This window comes from Bombus pyrosoma, linkage group LG8 (genome assembly GCF_014825855.1).
Source record: "Bombus pyrosoma isolate SC7728 linkage group LG8, ASM1482585v1, whole genome shotgun sequence".
Taxonomy (NCBI): Eukaryota; Metazoa; Arthropoda; class Insecta; order Hymenoptera; family Apidae; genus Bombus; species Bombus pyrosoma.
In genome coordinates this window covers 2,730,456-2,752,710 of record NC_057777.1, presented here as the reverse complement: position 1 = coordinate 2,752,710, position 22,255 = coordinate 2,730,456, and the positions used below count along the sequence as shown (strand labels likewise).

The 22,255-nt window shown below is 31.8% G+C and overlaps 2 protein-coding genes and 2 long non-coding RNA genes across 17 annotated transcripts; 2 read left to right on the top strand and 2 right to left on the bottom strand.

Annotated features, from left to right (window-relative positions):
- Positions 1–3,210: 3,210 nt before the first annotated feature.
- Positions 3,211–6,085, bottom strand: LOC122570217. The gene is made up of 4 exons (XR_006317760.1): positions 5,441–6,085; positions 4,565–4,795; positions 3,553–3,832; positions 3,211–3,496 (listed from the first exon to the last, which is right to left on the bottom strand). It is a non-coding gene; the product is annotated as an uncharacterized LOC122570217 (long non-coding RNA).
- A 98-nt stretch (positions 6,086–6,183) lies between these two features.
- On the top strand, positions 6,184–21,945 carry LOC122570205 (sporulation-specific protein 15). Of its 4 annotated transcripts, none has more exons than XM_043732235.1 (9): positions 6,184–6,257; positions 6,332–6,571; positions 6,674–6,861; positions 18,247–18,383; positions 18,590–18,811; positions 18,938–19,120; positions 19,189–19,305; positions 19,446–19,647; positions 20,074–21,945. In XM_043732235.1, the coding sequence occupies exons 2-9, from the start codon at positions 6,462–6,464 to the stop codon at positions 20,115–20,117; spliced, it is 1,203 nt and encodes a 400-aa protein (XP_043588170.1). In that variant the 5' UTR covers positions 6,184–6,257; positions 6,332–6,461; the 3' UTR covers positions 20,118–21,945. The 4 variants fall into 4 exon arrangements, with proteins under 4 accessions (XP_043588170.1, XP_043588169.1, XP_043588168.1 ...); XM_043732234.1 differs by lacking the exons at positions 6,184–6,257; positions 6,332–6,571; positions 6,674–6,861 and adding exons at positions 7,676–7,744; positions 13,981–14,415; positions 16,235–16,457; XM_043732233.1 differs by lacking the exons at positions 6,184–6,257; positions 6,332–6,571; positions 6,674–6,861 and adding exons at positions 7,759–7,905; positions 13,981–14,415; positions 16,235–16,457.
- Positions 9,987–13,971, bottom strand: LOC122570214. 11 transcript variants are annotated; one of them, XR_006317757.1, is made up of 6 exons: positions 13,027–13,631; positions 12,005–12,195; positions 11,394–11,941; positions 10,801–11,317; positions 10,493–10,742; positions 9,987–10,402 (listed from the first exon to the last, which is right to left on the bottom strand). XR_006317757.1 is itself a non-coding variant. In XM_043732259.1 (6 exons), the coding sequence occupies exons 2-5, from the start codon at positions 13,261–13,263 to the stop codon at positions 11,220–11,222; spliced, it is 447 nt and encodes a 148-aa protein (XP_043588194.1). In that variant the 5' UTR covers positions 13,264–13,542; positions 13,830–13,971; the 3' UTR covers positions 9,987–10,742; positions 10,801–11,219. The 11 variants fall into 11 exon arrangements, 4 of the variants coding, with proteins under 4 accessions (XP_043588194.1, XP_043588192.1, XP_043588193.1 ...); XR_006317758.1 differs by having other exon boundaries at positions 10,610–10,742; XR_006317753.1 differs by having other exon boundaries at positions 9,987–10,742; positions 10,801–11,017; positions 11,113–11,317.
- On the top strand, positions 14,422–15,811 carry LOC122570219. The gene is made up of 2 exons (XR_006317763.1): positions 14,422–15,131; positions 15,768–15,811. It is a non-coding gene; the product is annotated as an uncharacterized LOC122570219 (long non-coding RNA).
- Positions 21,946–22,255: the final 310 nt, after the last annotated feature.

Genomic DNA, 22,255 nt, shown 5'->3' with positions numbered 1-22,255 from the left:
TTATTTTGAAAGTGTAAAGAAAGTAAAACTCTTGGAATTATTCATAAAAGGGTAGGTAAAGTTTGAGATTAGTTCTTTACTTTTTTATCGTACCTCTCTGGACATTAGACTGCGGGTTTCTATTCGTTTATGTGAAATTGAATGTGCAAAAATGTTGCATAAAGATGCTCGTTATAATATTCATAGCGTAAAACAGATCTCTATTTAGGTACCACTTCTTCCACAATCTTCATAAGAATGTAAGGTGTCTTTAGTCCATTAGTCACTTTTTGCGCATTTAGAGACAAAAATGTTGCGGTAACGCTCAAATTATGTAACAGATGGAGACATTCAACGACTGGAATAGTATTTATATGGTAGATTGTGGTTTGGTTATTTTGAGCGCAATATTAGTAGCTGTGCGATAGTAAGACAGTTTTGATGAACTTAAGGATGCCGGTGATAATTGTATCGAGAGCTTGCAAATTAAAGTATCATTGATTATGAGTTGCTTGTAAAACGGTTAGGTAGAGAAGCTGCCAGGTGAAACTCGTTATCGTCTCCCTCTTAACTGGGGTTAATTGTTATCGTTAATGATCGGTATGCATGATATAAATTATACTAAATATCCTACGTGCGTTCGTTGCACATTTATACGCATATTTGCAAAACTTTTGAACAGGAAGCATTCGATTATGTGTAACAAATAAATACAAGTTGGATCGGAATATTCACCTGTTCCTTTAGCGAAAGGAAAAGAAAGATTAAGAAAGTTCAAATGTTGAATCATAATTCTTTGATGTTTCCGTGGTTTATAAAGTTAAAAATGTAGAAATTTCGTACCATAATGGAGTCGTCAAAATAAATTTCGTTGCGATTTTTCCTGCAGAACCTCCGATTAAACTGTGCCTGTTTGTTCTTTAATTAGCAAGCGACTGTTGGATTTTTTAGTTTCAGAGCAGGTCGACAGACTTCCTCATTTGCACGGCCTACTTCCTTCGAGATTCCTTCTTCGTTACGCCTTTCGCTTCTTTCTTTATCTAGTCGCGAGGGTGTTTCTCGAGATTTTGCCAATCACATGGTCGATTAGTAGCATATCTTTCGAAATTTGTCATATTTTCTACCATCAATCTCCAGCGTCTCAAATCTCCAATATTCGTAAACAAGCGTCGTCGTTCACTTATTCTATAACAATCATAAAATGTTTAACTGTAAGAATATACGTACATAAAATGTAAAAAGTTAAACAACCCAAACCAATGCGTTCCTTTTTTTATTTTTTTACATTGAGATAAAGTAGCACAGAAGATGGTCCAACAATTAAAATACAGGACAATGGAACATAATCATAAATCGTTTTCCTGTTCGTCCACGGTAGTTTATATTTCCGCCAGTCGACTTTTCTAAGAGGACAAAATTAGGCATCCGAATTATCCAGAACCGGATGGAAGGTATATACGCAGGTTCGTGCATACGCGCGTTCCTTTTGCTCCTTCGTGTAAGTACACGGCGTTCTATGGTCTTATATATGCATCCCCGGGTACGTGATTCGCTTACTGATTAATTATTCTTCTCTTGGTTTTTTCTCCCTTCTCTACTGCCACCTTCGTCACGTAAATACCGTGACGAAGGAAGAACAGAAGAGAAACCTCGATGGGCCACGAATCACCGAACCCTACGATGACTTTCTTCGTAAACTTTCCTCCTTCTGTCTACTCATCTTTCGCATTTTTCCTTCCTTCTTTTGTTCTCGTAATTTTTGACTTTCCGTTTTCCTCTGTCGGAATTTCTATTTTAGAATTCATAAACGTCGTTAGTGAAAGCTTTTAGCAATTCATTAATGTTGGGTGTTATTGGTTTCTTTATAGTAAGAGCTTGCTCATGTTTTCGTAATTTTGGTTTAATCTTTTCTCCGATTGAAATTTTTATTTTACAATCGAGATATATATTAGTGATAGAACTCTCTTGTTAACTCCCTCGTTTCTTATTTAATTTTTGTTGTCATTGTCTATTTAGTAGGATTTCAGGTCTGATGTATAAATGGAGAAAAGATTGTTTCATTTGATCCATAAGAAATTAATTCAACTAGAATGGTTTCTGATGGAATTTGAACAATCAGAAGAGAATAACAAAATAAGATAAAAAGTAGAATATGTAACTAATGTAACGTAATAATAGATAGGTATGAAGAAATAAAAAACAGCATAAAAATCTCAAATACTGATTACCAATACTCTTTTGAAGTTGCACTCGACGTTATATCATATCTACATTAAATTAAAATTGACACTTTTTGTTAACTATTAATTCCATGATTATCAAAATTAGTCAATTCTAATTATGATTTTTCAGTCATCGTCCAGTTAATAGGTTAAACGATTAAAGTCAAGCAACGGCAAAGAAAGAACTAAGATTCGCGATTGAAAACGACGACATCGTTCCATCCAATTGTATACTCTAGCACGCGTTCACCTGTGCACGTTGGCACAAGTATACAACGCGGAGTATGATGTCACCGATACGAGCTTGGTATTTGGTACAGGAGAACGCGTGATTCGCATGAAAAGCTCGATACGCGAAGCGGCGGCTCTGCGTCGAACGATTTGGTCAGTCGGTTCTTCGCCATATCCGGTCACCGCGCTGGCACACGCGCGTCGTCGCTCGCTACCAAGAACCGGAAGTCACGGAGAGACCCGAGGGATACTCCGCTCGTGATCGAGCCTGCTAACCCGTGGAACGCTTTTTATAGTTCTTCTGAGGACATTTTCATCCTTCTTAAGGGCACCTTACGCTCGCTTTTCGGCCACACTTCCGGTTGGTCACGCGGAACTTCAATTTCAGTGGCCATTCTTCCGTTCGAATGAATCTTTGTAATTTTGTAAGTTGTATTATTTTTTGTCGGATGTTTGTTTAAAGATATATTATTGTTTGGAATGTTCGATGCGGTTTTTCAAAGACGAAGTGAAGCGAAGAATATAGAATTTTTATTTTAATTCGATGTGGAGGAATTTAGATTTTGATAATTGAAAAATCGTGATGGTTAGCTTGCTTGTTAAAAACTGAGTGCGAATTTTGATATATTTATATTAGAAAGAAGGAGGAGAAATCGAAAGGCGTAGAAATGTGTAGAATGTATATGAAGTATGCAAAATATCAAGAGTATAACACTCGTTATGATATTTACGAATGAAAAAGTTCTCTACATAAATTCCAGTTTAATTGTATTTATAAAAATATAAATATGCATAAATATCCGCAATCCATTAATAAAAATCTTATTAATATTGAATATACATTGCGTCTCGTCATCATAAAACCACCCCCTAAAATTCGTATTAATTCTAATTTGTAGAAATTGTAATTTCTTACTTTCTTTGAGTGCATTAATAGTTTATCTATCACAAGTGAATCTTAAATCTCATCGTAGGTTTCCATCATCTTGGTATCATGAATCTTCCTCTTCAAATCAGAGCAACTGATGACGACTCTACCGGTGCAACAATTCGCAGCTTGTCTCCTAGAAAAGATTTTCATTAACGCCTTGTCGACCGGAAGGTGGTAACTCGTCAATACCAGCGATAGGGACGATCGGTAAGAACAGAAGACGGAGAGGAGGAAGACACGGATCGCACAATCGGTTCCTGACCAATGGAACAAGAAGAACGGGGAAGCTTCACCCCCTCTCGACTTTGGTCGTTCGACGTCGTCTTCGAAGTCGAGACGCCCACGCTATCAGTTATTTGGCGAGTCTCCAGCCTCGTGCAGGTGTCTCTTTCGAATAACGCGTCAACTGTACTTTCTACTGCTCATCCTCTTCATGGACTATCCAGGAGGGATAAAATCAAGATCACACCTGAAGAAAAAAACACAATTACGGAGAATATTGTATTTTCCTTGTTTGGGAATTGATCTCCTTGGTTATTTTGTTATGGTAAGACTATTTTTGGTGAGTTTTGATGATTTTTAGCTTGATTTTGTTTTGTTTCAATTCAAGGAAGATTGTGAGTTTGTGGACGTTGTGTTAGGAGATTGGTGAAGATATACTTTTTGCTTGAGATTGTTTCTGGTTAAATTAATTAATTAAATAGTATCTTAGATTTTTTTAGGGCAAAATTGGAGTTTGCTGGATATTATTGTAGAAGATGGAAGAAGATATACTTTATGTTCGTGATTATTAATTTTGTAGATTGTTCTTAGTTATATTAATTAATAGTTTATAGTTAATAAAATGACAAGTAAATAATTAGTAATTGGAGAAAATATACTTTACAGTTAAGATTATTTTTAGTAAATATTTAGTAGATCGTCAATTTAAAGCTGAAACATAATATGTAGAGGCATACAAAATATCAAAGTACAGCATTCGTAATAATCAGTAGGTTTTCTTTCTTAAATCTTGTTCATAAAAGCATGCAGCGTTTAGTAATCTACACACACACACACACACATACACACAGGATTAAGATTTTCATATTTTCTAATCTTTTATTATGTATTTGATAATATATAATTTAATCTTTATTAATTTTTTATTAGAATATTGAAATTATAAAGTAATTATGGGAAAAGGAAAGAGGTCACTCACAATCAAATTCCTTAGATATTATAGTGTTCTGTGACTGAGTGTTCTGTTTAAATCTTTGTGTTCAACGAGAAGAATGTATCCACAATATTAACTGGGCGCCTCGAAGGCAAGATGTCGGCATAGCTGATGCTTTTCAAAATTCGGCTGTGTCACATCCAGCCAGCCGAACGTCCAGACACCAGCGCAAATTTCAACCATCAGGAGGATTAAGATATCATCGTGTCTTCACTCCTAATTTTAACAACAACCATTTAATAAATCTCAAACGACAACTAAACACATACAAATATATGGGAAAAATCTTTAAAAATATCTAGAAAATATCTAATACTATTGAAGATTTGAAAAAATAGTTGAAAGTAAAGTATAAAGATCTGACATCACTGAGAATTTGTTAAAATTCATCTTTAAAAACGTTGTAATATATTTTTATCTAATTAATTATTCTTAATCTTAAATATGCTCTAAAAAGTATATGTTAGTTATTTTAAGCTTTAAATTATACTTTAATCTTTTTTATACCAATTAAATAAAAATAGCATGCGTTCTATTGGCCTGGTAATAAAGTATATTTCTGGTAATAAGTATAGAAAGAGTTGAGATTCACTTATCGAGGTCAATGGATGTCGAGAGTGAATCATATTAACGATATAAATTTTGATAAATTTGCAGCGAAGTCATATGCGATCCACGTAGATTGTTTTTGACCGAACTTCTACCGGATGCGATGCCGTCTCCAATGGAAAGCGTTGTAACGTGCTGTGCACGCTAATTAATGCGTTAGAAGGACTATTCTTTCGACGTGTCGAACCTGAAGTGTTCAGTAAAACCCTAAACGAAAGGATACTTAAAAAAAAATCAAGAGAAAGGAAATACCTCTCAAGGTTTGTTTTTCCATCGCCACGAGGCTATAAATTGTTCTACGTTCTCTTGTTTTTAACTGAAACAAAGATAATTATTTTATTGTTATTTCAGTATTTTTGATTATTTTTTGTAGTTATTATTTATAGTAACTGTAACGACAAATTTGTAGATCATTAGGGCTTATCACCAAACGAAGCTTTGAGGCTAATTAAACAGCAATTGAAATCATTACTTTCCCAACTGAAAAAAAATAATTATAATTGTAATAAAAATTTCTGACAATTTTATCAGTTTCATGTAAATTGTATAAAATATATAAATAATAAATTAAATAAGCATATAATTCTTCATAATTATAGCAAGGATGTAAGAAATGCAATATTTTCTAATTAAATTGTAAATTAAATTATTTGAAAATGAACCTTGTTAATTTTATAAATTATAATCTATTACAATTAATCGATAATTGCTTAAATTAGGCATTATTTTTAATTCACAGTTAATAAACATAGTTAATACGCATTTTACAAATTGACAATATTGCGTAGTTTAAACTATAAAGTAAATAAAAAAATATTTGCGAATTGCGTAAATAATAAATGTATGCAAAACAGAGCTCATCTGACACAATAAATTTAATTGCAATAAATTGTGCATCAAATGCACTTTTTCTATATCTACTCCTTTACCCGCCAGATGTCAGAATGATACAAAAAGAAAACGTGCTTGCGTAGTAGAATGCGCGAGTTATGTAGTATGTATGTAGGTATGTCGTGAAAGATGTATGAGGATGGATCGTTTGATTGCAACCGTACCAAAGCAATAATATGTGAGAATCAGAAATAACTCTAAAGTCATGTTGCGTAATATATAGTCGAAGTAATCAAAGTGAATATTAAATAGCTACTAGCTAAAGTAGGTTCCTTGATGACTAACATCTCGATTAGAGAGGTTATGTTATTGAACTGGCCGTCAATACGATTTCACGTCCGTCTGTTACCTTCATGACCCGTGCTATGATTCTCCGATCGCAATGAAGAATTCGAACAACAAAGAAACCATAAATCTCCTTGATCTGTTATCGGAAAGTGATTCCGATATATCGGACTTGGATCTTACACCTAGAAAGAAGAAAGTTAAACGGTAAGAAGAAACGCGCGTTTTTCAAACCTATATGTAAGCTTTCAATTAAATTTGAAGTTCTAAGTATGTAAATTATGTGTAAAATATAATACCATGTTACAGGAAACATCGATCAAGTGCCACAGCAAAAATGAAGCAGAGTGATTCTTGTGGATGTAGCAAGTCTGATATGAGGATCATATCATTGTGGTTGGCAGCAGTCCTAATTACATTTTGGTTGATAGCACTATCCTGGCTGGCTGTTATTTTATATGGAGAAATTAAAAGGATGGATATCTCTATAAAATCAGGTAAACACATAATTCTTCATTTATGCGTGTTGTCAAGTTCATATTGATACTGATGATTGAATGTGACTGATAATTATTAAAATTGCTTTATGCCGCTTTTATTCTGGAACTGATACTGGGAAAAATTCAAAGAATCATAGAGTTATTGTAAAGTAATGTTAGTAAACTTGACTTAACTTATAATTTATGAACTTTATTATATTCATTTCTACTGCTTGATTCAAAGTAACAAAAACTTGCAAACTAATGCATATATTTATAAAATCTTCATACTTATTTCATGTGAATGTAATTCATACAGTAAAGTTTAAGATATAAATAGTCATAAATAGGAACACTTTTGTCTCGGTTTATTCACTTCCGCTAAAATTATTCTTCAATCGAAATATCGATCGTTTAATGTAAAATTTAAACGTTGTGATGTTTAATGTTTTCAAGTTCAATTTAATTTATATTTCCCATTTTTTCTATTTAAAAATGCCATATTTCTCTTTCTCTCTTTTACAATTTTGCCACAAAATCTAGATAATATTCGATATGCGATTTCATTTTTTCAATATACATTTACAGTTGCGACACATCAATATCTATCGAATCTTATCGGTCGCGTTATCGCTGACAACGGCTCTATTTTTCTACTTTTACGAACCTCGCGCGTTGCTGTTTTTCCTTCTCTTTCGTTCCTATTTTACTCTGTTTCTTCTACTTCGTATTAATTCAAAATTCCCTATTACCGCGAATTGTTATCATAGGGACCCCTAGCAGAATAGACCGAGCACGGTCGCGTACCAACCCTCAGTCAGTCGATATCTTGCGCACAGCGCGAGTGGTACGCGGTGAGATAGCAGAGGCGTTGTCTACGTTCTTCGTCTCGTATTCTTTCGTTCGTAACCTTTAATAATTCCGTTTAACAAATAATGCTAGTTGATTCATTTAACAGTCCTCAATTTATTAAAGCGGCATATTAAGTTATAAATCGTGTGTTAGTACGATTTGTCGTTCCTGTATTGTGGAGTTTGTGACTCGTGAATCGATCAGAGAATCGTATGTATAATTTATACCGGACGTAGGTCAAGTTCCGCATGCACCAAGTGCTCGTGGTTTTTGGTGTTTGAAGCGTTCGATGGTCGACAGGTGTACACGGTTCTATTCCTCTTTTATTGATTCCCAATCGTCCAGCGAACACATAGAAGTGTCTTTAATAGAGTGACGTACGAAAAGTCTTGTGTCTATCTCATAGGGGTGGATATACGAGGGGGTCGATTTGCTTAAGTAACCCCCGCGACTATGACGGATACGTAACACTTGCGACCACGTACACTATCGCTTGAGAATATCCGCTCCTTCCTAATTTTTCATAAGATGTAACTTAGTCCTTAAAGCATATCCTTAAAGGAAATCGCGTTAATCCTCAATTGGTATTGTTGAGTAGTGTATACACAATAAATACTATTTAAGTCCATACCCATCATAAGAGATATGAAAATGGTACTTATAATAATTATATTATTTTCCTCATTGGCTTTACCAAAAATATAATCGTTTAATTTGCTTAGACAGCGTGTCAAAATAATTATGTTACTTTACTCCACAGGTTAATTCAATTGCTTGCGTGTATATCGAAAATTGGAAATGGTATATAAATCGAATACTTCTCGTTATTATTTGAAAATATTATACAAAAATATTTCGAAATAATTGAACAATAAAGAAATAGATCACTATAATTTCAAAAATTAAAAATGACTAAAATTTTACAAAAAATTTTGATTTAGTTTCAAAGGTTAGGTTATGGTTATGTTTTGATATAAAATCAAGACGAATCTTCGTAAAACTGTTTGTAAACGAAAGAAAATGACTTTGAGCCAACGGATTCCCCGATTTCCTCTGTCTTGGAATCTGATACTTCGTGAATTATTACATCACATGAATCACCTACACTTTGTATTAATTGGTCGTGAGATGTAGCAGATGCAAATAGACTATTGAATTATATTGACAGACGGTTAATCGCCTGTCAACGTAATTATCATTGAATTAATAATAGAACTACAATAATAGAATTACTTGGAGTAATACATAACATAGTAGATGAAATTTCTGTTTTAAAAATGTACTTTCTAAATTTTTATGAGAATTCACTCGAACGAGGTTATATATATTATTCGATACAGCCCTGGAATTGATAAGATATGGGCGTTAAAAACAGCAAAAATTCGTAAGTTGTGACTCGAATAAAATATAACAAACAAGTATTTAAAGCAACATAGGAAATTAAAATAGTAATTGATAATTTTATTACATTGTCAATTACAAATTAATTTTTTTATATATATGATTAAAGAAATTCGTTTCATTAACTATATATTATAACATATCAAACTTTGAATATTTTCTTTATCCTAGTGTATCATATGCTTTTTATGAATTTTTGCAATTTCAAATTTCCTATAAATGTATGAACATTCGCAGTTTAGTTACTAATTTTACGAATTATTTTTGAGTGGCTATTTCTAAAAACTTTCAAATAAATTCGTTAAAAGTTTTCCATAACAGTAAGATAAGATAATAGAAGTAAAAGTTAAGAAAAACTATTAATTAATGAAACAATTACTGTACAATTAATTTAAAAAGACTCCGATATAGATGCATAATTATCCAAAAAATCGAGTTTGTCGTCCCGGATCAATTATCATAATCGATTTTTAATTGATAATATATTCTTAGTCTAGCCTATGAATAATATATCGTAAGATTTACTCGAAATTGAGCAATATCATAAAGAAAATTCCACTTCGATCGATGGAGGGAGAAAAAATAAAGAATAAAGAACAAAAAAGTTGGATAGAAACCAATGAAACGTTCGATTTTTCATTTGGATGTTTTGCACTGTTGTGCAAACGTAATCTGAGATGGAAGCGGCGCAACGCGATTAAGTCGCGTCGTCGATCGCTGCTAATCGCGAGTACCGCGATGATATTTGTGTCGCTCGTTGCATGTTATCGTGAAGTCATGCGTGCTCGGTTTTCGCGAAATTGAAGACTTTTAAGGAGGTGTATGAAATCAGAAGTGCATGGGTCATTTTGGATATTAGTAGAGATATCCATTGTTTGATTCAGCATTGCTGCTTTTAAAAATTCTATAATTTCTCCTTGGAGAAAGGACTAATCTTACAAAGTCTTTTACAATTGTACCACGATTAGTAAGATACTTTAAATATAAGAGTTTTATTACACATTAATTATCGTTCTATCGAAGCCTTGTTCCTTTTATGGAGCTTTCATTTGTTCAAGGTTACATATTCTTGTGAAGTATATCTTTTTTGATTTTTTTTACTTCTTATTTGATTAAAAATTATAATATTTCGTTTTTTGTCTTTTTTTCATGATTTCTTTTGAAATTCCATTCTTTACCCGAGGTCTTTCACTCTTGCAGTATCAAAGTTCTATATTTTTATATTTTCTCTTTTTTCGCCCCGTTCATTGTTTCTCTATCTTCCATTTTTTTTGCATTCCTCTGTATCCGGATGTCTCCTTGCTTACTGCAAGAAAAAAGATACTGTTGATTATATCTTTTATATCCACAAAGAAAATACATAGCAATTTACAAGTGCTACAAATAAATTGCCCACTTGAGATTCAATGATATAATGATAAAAACGTAGAAAATAGTAGAATATAGATGCAAAAGTATGAAACTTTTAAATCACATGGAATTATAGAGATCCGAACAAATGTTTATCGAATACTTAGTTCTCCCTTATCTTCATCTCAGAAGCGCCACTTTCTGTTCAGAAACATTCCAAACATGTACCGAATCATTTGTCTTTCGTTTCCTTGTTTTATTGTCCAATTTGTAGATAAGGTGCACAGTGGAGAAACCTAATGGTGTCATAAAACGTTTATTAAACCGACATTCTGATATGTGAGAAGTACTTACAGTTAATTAGAGTTGGATACCAATCGTTATTATCTAAACTTCCAACAGATATAAAATAAGAATATTTTTTCAACTTCATGTCTTCATGGAAAATTCATTTTCCATTTTTCCATCCAAGTTTACCAGTTAATAGGTTGTGTAGGTAATTAAGTTTAATTTATTACCAGTTTTTTATGTAAATAGAATCGTTAGGATATTTTTTTCCACCAAGTCCAACCTATTTTGTATGAAATATTTATGAAGTAGATTACTAGGATACGTAATACGTATTATTATTTTTATTTATTTCCTTGAAGTTTTTTTTTTACTTACAAACACGTATTCATATAATTATATTTTATAAAGTTTATTTCTCACTTGCTTATTATTGTAGTGTTGTATTTTAGTAACTTTCTATCATCTTTGGATCATTGATGACACTAATAGCTTTCTAATTCGACATATTTTCTCTTACATGTATTTTTATTTAATATCATATATTTTATGCAACGAAAATATACAATTAATGAAATAGAAGCTACAATGTGTATGAAATTAAATATTCTACAATTTAATAACCTGTAATAATTTTTATTAATAATTTAATAACTTACGCTTCTCTAAGCGAAATTGTGATCGATTGAAGGTTAATACGTTTATAACTCTCTGCATATGTATAACAACTGTAACATCTGTAACGATTTCCATATTATAGCAAGGTCTTGGCTTGACCCTCTGTAATGTCATACAGTTTAAAAGTTCTGTAAGAGCAAGTTATTCATTTGCGGAAATAAAGGCTAAAGTAAAGATAGAAAGTATAAATACATGTTTTCAATTATTGTTTCTAAAAAAAAAAAGTATAGATTAAAAACTAAATATACTTCAACTTCCTCACATTCTTCAAACATACTTTTAAAAACAAACGAGCGATCGACTGGATTGTCATTTAAAACAAAAATTCCACTTTCAGAACGTTAATTACAACGCAGTCGATATCAACCAACACATCCAATTACAAGCATGATTAAAAAGTTTCTCTGCTATAACAGTAAAATAACCATCATAACTCGACGACAATCACATCTGGTCCATTGTTCTCCATTCTTTCTTACTAGATACACGATCACGCGCGTTCAATTTGCTTTTGTATGAATGTATATACCTGCACAAATATGTACTCAGAACGATGTTCTTTTATGTGGTAGTGTATTCGTACGGATGTTACCTGTATACGTTGTCAGGTACGACGGGCAGACGATGATAAGAGAACCCGCAGTATGAAACGTTTCGTGGCGATGTTCGGTTCGTGACGCGATTCCTCTTGTTCCATCACGCCTTTCTTCGTGTTTTTCTCCTTGTCCATGACAGTGATCAATTGCAAATCCTGAGTTTCGTAATACGACGACGACGATATATCTATAAGTAAACAAATAGCGACGATTCATAGTGTAAGATTTACTATGTTCTTTTCGATTGACAGAGGTCTTTTAGTATTCTATTGAGTTTCGTTTCGAACTTGTTATGTCCCAATCTTATTTTAGTTTCAACCTAGAGAAAGACTCATGTTTTCGCGTGTATCGTAATAATGATTCTTTCATATTTTTTACAAATTCAAAAAAATTTTTAACAATAGAAAGATACGATTCGGTAGAATATGACGCATTTGAGTTTTATCATAAGTTTCCTTCAATCTGGTTTAGTTCCACTGGCGGCTTCCGGTCGATGCTCGTGGGTTGAGGAGTTGGAGTGCTTGGTGTTATGGCGTCGTTGTGGCCATAGTTTAACTTCAATTATCTCCAGAATTATTGAATTCGTTTAAACGAAGATTTTTTTATCTTTGCAACCAGAGAAAAAAGTGCTCGTAAGATAAAATGACGTATTCATAAAATTGTGAATTTATACTTTGCTTTAGGCAATGTTCTGTCTAAATAGTGCTATAGATATTACTTACACTATACTTAAGAAATCATTAATAATCTACGTAATACTCATAATCTATGTAAATCTAAACATCAATTTATAATGTACATATATTAATTCTGCATCACATCTTGATATATCAACATATGATTAAAATTCATACTTCACTTTAATTGCAGTCTCAATTTTCTTTAATAAATCAGTATTAAGGCACATTTATAATCAAGGACTAACAATTACAGACATTTTAACAACAACAAAAAATTGCAAACTACTTAAACTATACATAATCTACATAAAAATTTAGATTATTTTAGATTATTTTACCTCGCATTGGATTTTAAAATTCATATTGGAGGATATGTAAAATTCAACTTGCTAAAGTTCGATAGTCCTTCACTTGCTCGTGTTGCGTTGCTAACAACGCATATGTATAATGTACATACGTTCAAGTGCTTTATTCGAGTTTCCTTATCTAACGAGTCGACTACCTTGAACAATTTCGACTGATACACTTAAATTGTTTACAATCATTGTGGTCACGTTATCGTACCTTGTGCCCATTTTTTATGTTCTTTCCTTCTTTTTTTCGTTTTTCCTTTCTTCTTTCTTGTTTTTTCTTAGCTAGTCAAGGTTTTGTTTGCCGTCGCCTTTCTGGTGCTTTTGTTCCTCCTGACCTCTTTTCGTACCACTCGAGGGCCGGTCCCTTGCTGTTGTAGCATCCCGATCGATCGATCGATATTGCGATACGGGGGTATGCTGAAGAAATCGTTGACAGATTTTTAGAAGCTTGACTATGATCGATTGTTCTCCGGATGAAAGAATTTTTGAACAATAGAGGAGCTGAAAAAAAAATGGGAATATAGAATCTTTCCAAGAGTGCTTGGATATCTAGATGTTAAGAAAAATCTAGGAATACAAATTTTGGAAAGGCAGAGGTGGCCTGTACGATAAACGAATTTCTCAATAATTGAACAATTGAGAATATTTGCAAATGCACCGTACAATTCTCTTAATTTTAACAAACATGCATTTAGATAATTGTAAATTATTAAATAATTAATGAATTCACAGTCATAGGACATATAATGAGAATGCTAAATACTCAAAGAGTTAGAAGAAGCTATTACGTTATTGTCTAGTTCTTCCAAATTTTTAAAATTCACTCTAGTCGTTTCTCATAAAACTGTTCCATTATAAAATTACTATACAATATATCAAACAAAAAAATTGGAACGGATCGAAACATACATCTTGATGTGCAAACTCAACTGTTTTTAGAGGAAATGATCACGCGATACGATATCAATGAATATTCTATTCGCGGAAACGATAGGATCGTAAAAATGTGAGCACAGAGCTGTGAATTATAGATCGTCGCGTTCTCGCAGTTTGAAACGGTGAAAACGCGACCGAATTTTAAGCACGGAAATGAACCTGCTGCGAACGATTATCAACGTGTGTGTATCGTGCAAAGGTTGATAAAGAAGTATAGAGAAATAAAGAAAGAAAAGAAAGAAGGGGCTCCTCGTGCGCGACAAGCTCGCGTAAAACGAAACGAAGATAGGCGGTTCGGTGTTGCTTGAGATGGACTCAGTGGCGGTGACAGTGCCCCTTCGTCAGCCGACGAAGAAGATGAAGAAACGAAAGGAGCTCGATGCCTTGGCGCCTCCGCATATTGTTTCCCGCCGGAGTTCCGGAAAACGTAGCTCTCAAGTACGTATCAATTGACCGTGACCAAAAATGTTCTCTGAAACAAGATGGAATCCTTCGTAAAATTTGTCGAATTTGTAAAAATTTAGATTTTCAGAGGAAATGTATTTCGAAATCGGAGACTTGCATATGCGTTTAGGTAATAAGATGATTTTTAATAAGAATGAAATATTCTTTATAAAGTGATTCCCGTTTGTAAACCTTCTTGTAAACATTGAAGCCTTGTTAGGAAAATGTTTTTTTAAATTGAGAATTGTATTTGCGTCTAAATGCTAGGGGCGTTTTCTGATAAGAATAAAATACCTTCTAAAATTTCGTTTTTTAAATTTCTTAAATCTATAACACTTGACATTTCTTTAAAGTTGAAACATATTCATAAATTATTTCGCGCTTTGATTGAATCATCAGGAAATAGCTAACTAGACCGACGAAAGTTTTAGAACAAATATGAAATTTCGAAATTTGAAATGGAAATATGTATTGCTTATATAATTTCTTATTTTAAGTAGTTTATAACAATTAATAAAAACAAATATAAATATTTATATAATATTTTATGTTTCGGATAAACTGCGAATAAGATGGCGACTTAAGGTATAGCAAGAGATACTTAGTGAAAATTTCTGGATAAATCTGAAATTTTACCAAACTGGAATTGGAAATGTTCTCAATGGAAATACAGAATATTCACGATTTGATTAATTTGTAAAATGTGAAATGTATGTGTAATATTATAATATGTATGATAATATACATCAATAATAATATATAATATAACATATTATATCAATAATACTTACATTGGGTATAATATTATATGGACCATATAATAGGCGGTATTAATAATGTATGAAATGTTGTTTCGTGGAAAAGTTCGTACTAACAGTAAGCAGAGAGTGGATAGGAGACTTATATGTAAGAGGATTAGAGAGAATGTAGAGTTTATGGACAAGTAGTACAGGATTTTATCTAATTGGCACATTTCCTGACAGTTTCACCTTTATTCTGTTTGCTTCTAATTGGCTTTTCTTTGCTACTTTATGTATAATACTAAATATCAAATGCTTAATCTTGTTAAAATTATGTGAATAATTGTTCTAAGTACTTGATACTCTAAGTATTCATCTTGATTCATTCATCCTTTTTGTTGCTTCTTTTTCTGTATAAAATTAAATAATCGTAAATTTTGTTTTTTAATTTTCTTTTCAACAATCAATCTAAAACGACTATAAATTGCATCTTATACAACTGTATGCAATGCGTATATGTTATAGCTATATATTTTCTTATCCATATTATCTTATTCAACTCAATTGACCTTTTGATTGACCACGATACGTCTATCATTCTTTCAGAAGGTTATTTTCTTATTTGGACAGTTGGAATAACAAATGATACCTAAAACAAGTATTTAATTATCATATTTACTTTAAATCCTGAATGGAAGAGAAGTGGCATTATCTTGAAAGCTATCATTAAAATGGACAAAATTTAACAATATCTGGATTAAGAACCTAACATTTTATTTTAGTATCAAATTTAAGTCTTACTTCAACATCTTGCTTTGATCATGAAACATTGGAAGAAATATTTCCATCTCAAAGAACGGATATGTATTGCAAGTTCCCAACATTTTAAATAAACAGGCTTAAAAGAAAAACAAAATTAAATTAAAAACAGATTACAAAATGAATAAATCATTTAAAAAATTATAGAGACGTTTTGAAATAGTATAAATATGAGGAGATTTTGTAAGAAATAAACGTCAAGGAAAAAGGTTTGGAAAAGACAGACTGGGACTGATCATCCTAACAATTTCTAGGAGTTACTATCAGATAGCAGCGACGAACGGTCGGAATACTGGAATATATCGACTAGAAATGGCCGCAAATGCAGAGGCAGACGAAGTCGAGCTTGTCCTGGATTTTTTAAAGCTTGTAGTGCCTTTCTGGCTTGTGCCTCTGTATTAGCAACCGCTAGTTTAATTTGGCTGTTCATCGACGTTCGTCAGCAACTTACTGCTCTACGGACCGAACTGGACCAAGGTATATTGCACCTTTGAAGAACGCTCACCAGAGAGACTTCTAAAAAAAGAAATACTTTATTTTAGATCCAAGTTACAATTGAATTAAGGATTTACGTATACATAGGGTATTTCATTTTAATTTAGAATCTATATTTTGCATAATAAACACGATTCGTGGTCTTTATTACATAAAACACAGAATACAAATTAAAAATTAAATACCTGAAAAATGATATTTTATTTTAATTCGAATCTAAAATTAAGTTAAGGGCTTACATAAAGTTGGAGTAGCTACTTAATCTTAATTTATATTATTTATATATATATATATATTTCTTCGCCTTCGCAGCCAAAAAACATGCTTTATAGTATAATTCATATATTATATTTTATCTAATATATATCTATACATTATCTATTGTATCTATTTTATGTAATAAGTACGAAAGAAAAGTTCTTTCATAGGTCCATCATTCAAATTAATTTCATACGCTTACCAATTAGATCAGCTAGAGTAATGTAATTGTAATTTATATTTTGTATTTTACATCATGAACATTGTTAATGAAATCCATCAAGAAAGATATAGAATTTAAATCAAAATTAAATGTCGTAAAATTAATTCAAATTAATTACCCTGACTTAAATATAATTTAAACTACTATAATCATCTATAATCCAATGACACAAACTAAAGGGTTAAAATAGATTATTTTTAAATTATATAACTCTACCCAAACTGTTATACGAATCACTTACGATCCAATAATACAGATTGAGTAATACAGTAATTGATTCAATAATAATAGAAATTCGAGAAATTAAGAAAAACTTTAATTGAAAAGGGAAAGAATTCAAGGTGAAGAGTTTAATTAAATTCTTTTCACTTGAAAGTCAAGAACACTTCTTTTATCTTTCGTTTTATTTTTATTTTTTTCATAAATCCAATCACGTTGTTACGTGAATCGATCCCCATATAATCGAGTTCCAGAATAGAAATGCGTCTTGTAATTTCTTTTTTCTCCTTTCATTTTTATACTTCTTTTAGTTTCTTTAGTTTCCTTTTTAGCTGATTATGTTAATTTGTGGCTCAAAGGTATTTATAAAATAAGGCTGTTAGTCTGACGCTAAGTACGTAATTCGCTTATAATGCGACGATCATGGTCGGATAGTAATATGCTTAACCGAGCGAGATCGTCAGTCCGATATGTTGACAAATATTGGATTATGTACTTGGTGTTGATTGGTAGAAATTATTCGAACTATTCTCTGTCAGGTCTTTGAGGATAATTGCGATGCACATCAAGCAAAGTAATTCTTAAGTTAACATAAAACCGATATTCCAATACTGAGATATTTTAAAGTTGATATTAGAGTTGTTGGAGTACCAAGAAATTTTAAATTGGTATCAATGCTTATCTACTTTAAATAAATACATATTAAATTATTTCGATATCACCTACGTTCAACTAAGAATTCTCGGGTTTCTTATTATTCAACTATTCTTATTACAACTAGACAACTTTAAACATTGTTTTATTTGCTTTCGCAATGAATATAAATTCGTAATCAATGATATTTCAAGTATTTAATGAAGTTTATTTATTTTAATCCTCACAGGCCGGATTATGTCTTTAAGACTGATTTCAATAGGAAACAAATAGATTACGATTAGATCATGTTTACTTATCGTACCTGTTTGATTCTGGTTAAAACATTCGACAAGATTTTATCGATTCTGGAATTATTGTATCACGTATAAATACTCATATCGAAAAAAAGAAAACAAGATATCGTTTACATTGCAGTTATAGCCGGTAGCGAAGGTGTTCCCGATGCCCTGCAAAAATGTCACTCTCTGTCGAGAGATCTTCAGAACAACCAGAGCATTATCTTCACTCATTTATCAGATCTCAAGCTTCAAATCAATAATTTTACAACACAGGTAATTTCATGATGCTCGAATTTCTTAAATGTAATTTCTTAACATAAACATTCTTTTCTTGGAAATAAAAAAAAAATGATATTCAATAATGATTACTAATTTTTCATTAATAAATATATTAAATATTCTTAATTTATATAGAAAAATTATTAATATGCTATATGGTATAATAAGTGATTTATTTTTACACGAAAATTTATTTACAGCTAGCACTTATTCAACGTATTATGCATCATGCAAAAGGTTGGTTCAACGAGGGCCCAGCATTATTTAAAGTGCAAGGAGATTTGAAGGACCTTTCCAGTAGTGTGGTGTCATTTGGGAGTCAAATACAAGATCTGAGTAGTACAGTAACAACATTGAAAGAATCAAATGCTAGAATACAAGATGTCCAAACAACAATACAACAGAATGTTACCAGTATCAAGGTTCATAATCAAACTTTCCTCATTAAAATTTTCCATAAATGCATAAAAATCTGAAGTCTACTTGCAATCTACTTCTATATCAAGAATAGAATTTAAAAAATTATTTTTCATTTCTTTTTATTATAGAACACAGTAACAGAATTGTCAAATATTACACAAAAGCCTCAGATATTGATTACAAATGAGACAAAGATAAAGACTGAACAATTGAATGCGACAATCATACATTTATCTGATAAATTGATGGACATCAATGAAACATTGTCGAGAACTGTGCAATGGGTGGCAGAAGATCAGAAGAAAGATCATGTAAATGTTTGAGAATTTATAAAAGATGAAAGTTGTGATGTGCTCACTGATTGAAAAATGTTTTGCAGGACAAACTGGTATTGCTTCAGGAAACCACTCAAAATGTTAGCATGAAGGTGATATCCTTAGAAAGAGAGTGTGTGAAGACTACCATACTACAATCTCTTAAGGAACTGGATACTCAAGTACGTTTACGTTCCATATGATCTAAAAAATAATTACCTAATATAACTTGTCAGATAACCTTTGCAGAGAGACTCTTTATTAAAGATTATTTTTTTGGAGGAAATATTTGTATCTTCTTATAAATTTATAAATTTCGTAGGTGAAAGAAATTCACACAGCTAACGACGAAATTAGCAAGAAAATGAAGCAATTAGAACAATCATACGATAGTTTAAAAAATTCAACGAGCTTGATGTTGGCGGCGATACCGGATATCCAGACCCAAAGGCTGATCAAGACGAAGATTTTGGAGGAGTCGATTGGTGACGTCGCGACCACGGAACAAGATCGCAGTGTGTTAGGTAAGATCTTTCGTTCAACTGTCTTGGACCTTGACTTGAAAAGCAAACGTCTGCCCGTGCAGACGAAACAACAAATATTTGATTTTCCTGTTAGACGTATATATGTATCCGTGTTCCTATGTATCCTTCTATTTATGGGAAATTCACATGTAATAAACACATTTCTTTCACTTTAATTTTAGTTTTACTTATTGTAGAATGTTACATTTTCGCAATATTGTAAAAAATTTTCAAAATTTTGTAGGATATTGACATAAACGATTATTGAAATAAAAGTATAATGGCAAAATTTTCGAATCCTCGAAAAATAATGAATAAATTTTCGAATTCCTAGGTAATAATAGAATTGAGTCTCCATACACATGAATCTTAGTGGAATATAATAATAAACTAACAAGCATTAAACAAATTCTTTTTATTTTTCAGTATCAGATGAGGCGCCGTCGAAACGCTTGAGGTCAGATCCGTAAAATGTTTCTAGAGGAATTTATAATATGGTGATGTTCGAGTGAGCTTTCATCTTGTACGATAGCAAGAGCGAATCAGCTGTTTCCTAGGAAAAACATAAGGAGACATTGCGCGTGTGTATGTTGTAAATATTAAATAAATTAAGTACGTTGAGAAATTCCATGTATATAGAGAGGTAAATACTTATGACTTGAATCATGTGATCTCTCTTAGTCTCTGTCCCTAAGTGTGCACAGAATGATCTACGAGGATATTTAAGTGGATTATCCTGTTGTATAAAAGAAGGAGAAGAAAAAAAAGATAATGTCTGAAAACTGAGAGCTATTTATAAACGAGCAATAAGATATACGTTGAATCGTCTAGTACGTACTGTCTAGGTCGAATACCGTGTGACAAATGCCAATTTTTAAAGCACGCCACGGCCTGTAATGCGGCTACCTGACTTTATTCAGATACACCATCGAAAAAGTACAAAGAGCGTTTACATTTGTTCTTGCGTTACAAAACATAGACGAGGAAACAAAAAGGAGGAATAAAACGAAAATAAGCCAAAAAAAAGAAGAAATAAAAAATTTAGAAGGCGTATATCCATACTACGATGTCCACTAATTCGCAATAAAGTTTTCTACTCTTCTACTATTTATAGCGCAGCATAGTCTATCGATTTGCCAAATGTTAGAGAGATTCAACAATCTACGAACATTCTACACGTTAACGATTGATTTCGTTTTCGTTTATTCATAGATTATTCATTTTTTAGTAATGACATATTGTACAGAGTGTTCAAAACTAAAAGTATGGTGGAAGCGTACTGTCCATGCCTCACCAGAAAGTTTGTTTAGCCAGTATACAGTGAACAAAACGCATTGTGTAGGATTTTTATTCAACCTAAACAAAAAAGTATAACAAAATGGTAATGTTGTACTTTCATGTTTGTTTATTTTCCTGTGCAGGGTGATCATTTTTATCATTTTTAATTTTATTTATAAGAAAAGGAACTTACAGATGATGTTAAACTATTCTTAAAGTAAATAAGTAGATATATGCGAAGAATATTTTAAGGCCATTTAGATTTTTTAAACAGTATCTTGAAAGAGTCTTAACATTTCTGTATTTTAATCTACATACAGTGGCTCATGAAGATATTTGAACATTCATCACAAAATATTTTTATGTACATATTATGTGTATTATAAAACATTTTGATATCTCTTTATCACTGCAATGAGATCCAACTATCATGATTATATTCAAAATGTTCAGTATAATACACATAACATAAATACATCATAATATATCAAATATTTCTATAAATATTCAAGTACCTCCCGTGAGTCACTATATCTAATGTTTTACCGTCCATCTTGATTTCTTTCGAACATATTTTGCAAGGTGCGTTCAATTACGTGTAATTTAATGGATCACCTTGTATGAGATAATGTAAATGTACTGTAATCCGTAAACAGTTTGTAATTAGCGTTATTATATTTTAAACGCGCTCTAAACTCATTTGTGTTATGTAAGAGGTGATACACGCTAAGTTTCGACTTTTCTCTGCGTTTGAATGTTGTATAATGATTTTACGCGCGTAGCCATTTCTGGTGGACTGTAGCAATTGTGAATATAGCGTATCTAAACGAGTGTTCGTCCGGTTTAGCGAAGAACGAAACAACCTATTCACAGGTGGAAATGGAAGGTAAGAAAGGAATAATAATGACGAATTACGTGAGGAAGTTGTATGAAATTGGTATGAATGTATAAAGAGAAAAACAACGCGTGTAAACGACAATACGTCGATGTGTGAATAAAGAATTGATTATTCAGATTCAATTATGCTGTTCTTTTCTCTATTTTCTGTTGCTAGTTTATATCGGATTGTTCGAGAAGTTTATAGCATTTTTATTATGAAATTCTATCAAATAATGAAACGTTTGAATAAATACTGCTCTTCATTAGATATTAAAAAAGAATTAAGGAGATGCATCCAAAATTCGTGAATAAAACAAGCTTCTTTCACTTCAGTGAATCTTAGCTGGAATGTTTATCTCTACCTAACTTGTTCATCAAATCTACTAATATATTCATTATTGTTTATAATGGCTTTTATAAAGCTTAATACTTTTTTATCTTTTACTTATCT